General features: G+C 51.5%; 1 protein-coding gene across 1 annotated transcript; it reads left to right on the top strand.

Annotated features, from left to right (window-relative positions):
• Positions 1-23: 23 nt before the first annotated feature.
• EMH_0100160 (uncharacterized protein) lies at positions 24-833 on the top strand (the record flags this gene model as incomplete). The annotated part of the gene is made up of 1 exon (XM_038022150.1): positions 24-833. The coding sequence occupies one exon, from the start codon at positions 24-26 to the stop codon at positions 831-833; it is 810 nt and encodes a 269-aa protein (XP_037878004.1).
• Positions 834-1,059: the final 226 nt, after the last annotated feature.

Here is a 1,059-nt window from a genome sequence, read left to right as displayed (position 1 = left end):
AGGGTGAAGGGCAATCAACTCAAATGGCAGCAGCGCAACAGATGCGGCAGCCAGACGAAGCCTTCGCTGATACTTCGGATACGGTGGAGATGTCAGAATCTGATGCGGTTGCGCAGGCAACCACTAGTGGAGACGGGGAACCCTTCGGGGCTAAGGACATTCGTTGCCATCCTTTTGTGCGGCTGCCGGCTGTAAATCTGGAGGATGTCCACCTAAGGTATAACGGTGCTCTTGTACTGTCGTTCGATTTAGGCGTTACTACACCCATGGAAGCATACATGAAAATGCGAAGCCTGTTTGCCAAGGATTCCCTGACGGCTGAAGACGTTAGCACACTCATGGTGAACGCCGACTACCTGGCGAAATATGCGGTAGCCAAACTGGCACGACCATGCAGGAAGTGCACAGCGGGCCACCTTCTTATGAGACTGTCGGCTCTGTTTATGGCGTTTGACTACCTGGTCTGCACAATCAAGCTCCTGGGTGACCATATGGATGCCGGCAGCTGGTGGCCTGCGTTTGTGCAGAGGTTCCGCACGGATTACTTTTTCCCTGAGGACTCAAGGAGGCCCAAATCAAAAATACTGAACAATTTGGTCAATCGACTGAGTGCGGCACTGTCAATATATAAGCAAGCAAGACGCCCGGCACTTGAGGAAGTAATTGAGCTGAAGAGGGCCATTCTTAACCACGCGTCTAAAGACAGCCAACTAGCAAACCCGCTGTGGAAGCTTTGGATAGAGGATGACAAGCAGTTCTCTCCTTCAAGTGGTCATGTTGAAAGCCCTTCTGACGTTCAGGCGCGCAGTCAAGAAGACCCCAAACACTCATGATGTTCACATGCAGGGTTTCGACTGTTATGTTGCGGACTTGCTGTGTTGTATACAATGGGATTGAGCCTCTCCGAGTGTCAAGGTATGTGTTGAGAGCTACCGGAAATAACCAAAGATGTGTACGCGAGCAATTCCGTTTGGTTGTATGGCTTGCGCGTAATTGCGGTTGATGTTATTCGCACCTGGAAGTGCTTCAAGATGAGCCTACGGCCTTCAGGGTGCGCCG

This window comes from Eimeria mitis, genomic scaffold, assembly GCF_000499745.2.
Source record: "Eimeria mitis Houghton genomic scaffold, Emh_scaff11164, whole genome shotgun sequence".
Classification (NCBI taxonomy): Eukaryota; Apicomplexa; class Conoidasida; order Eucoccidiorida; family Eimeriidae; genus Eimeria; species Eimeria mitis.
The sequence above is the reverse complement of the archived record's forward strand: the minus strand, read 5'-3'. Positions and strand labels throughout refer to the sequence as shown.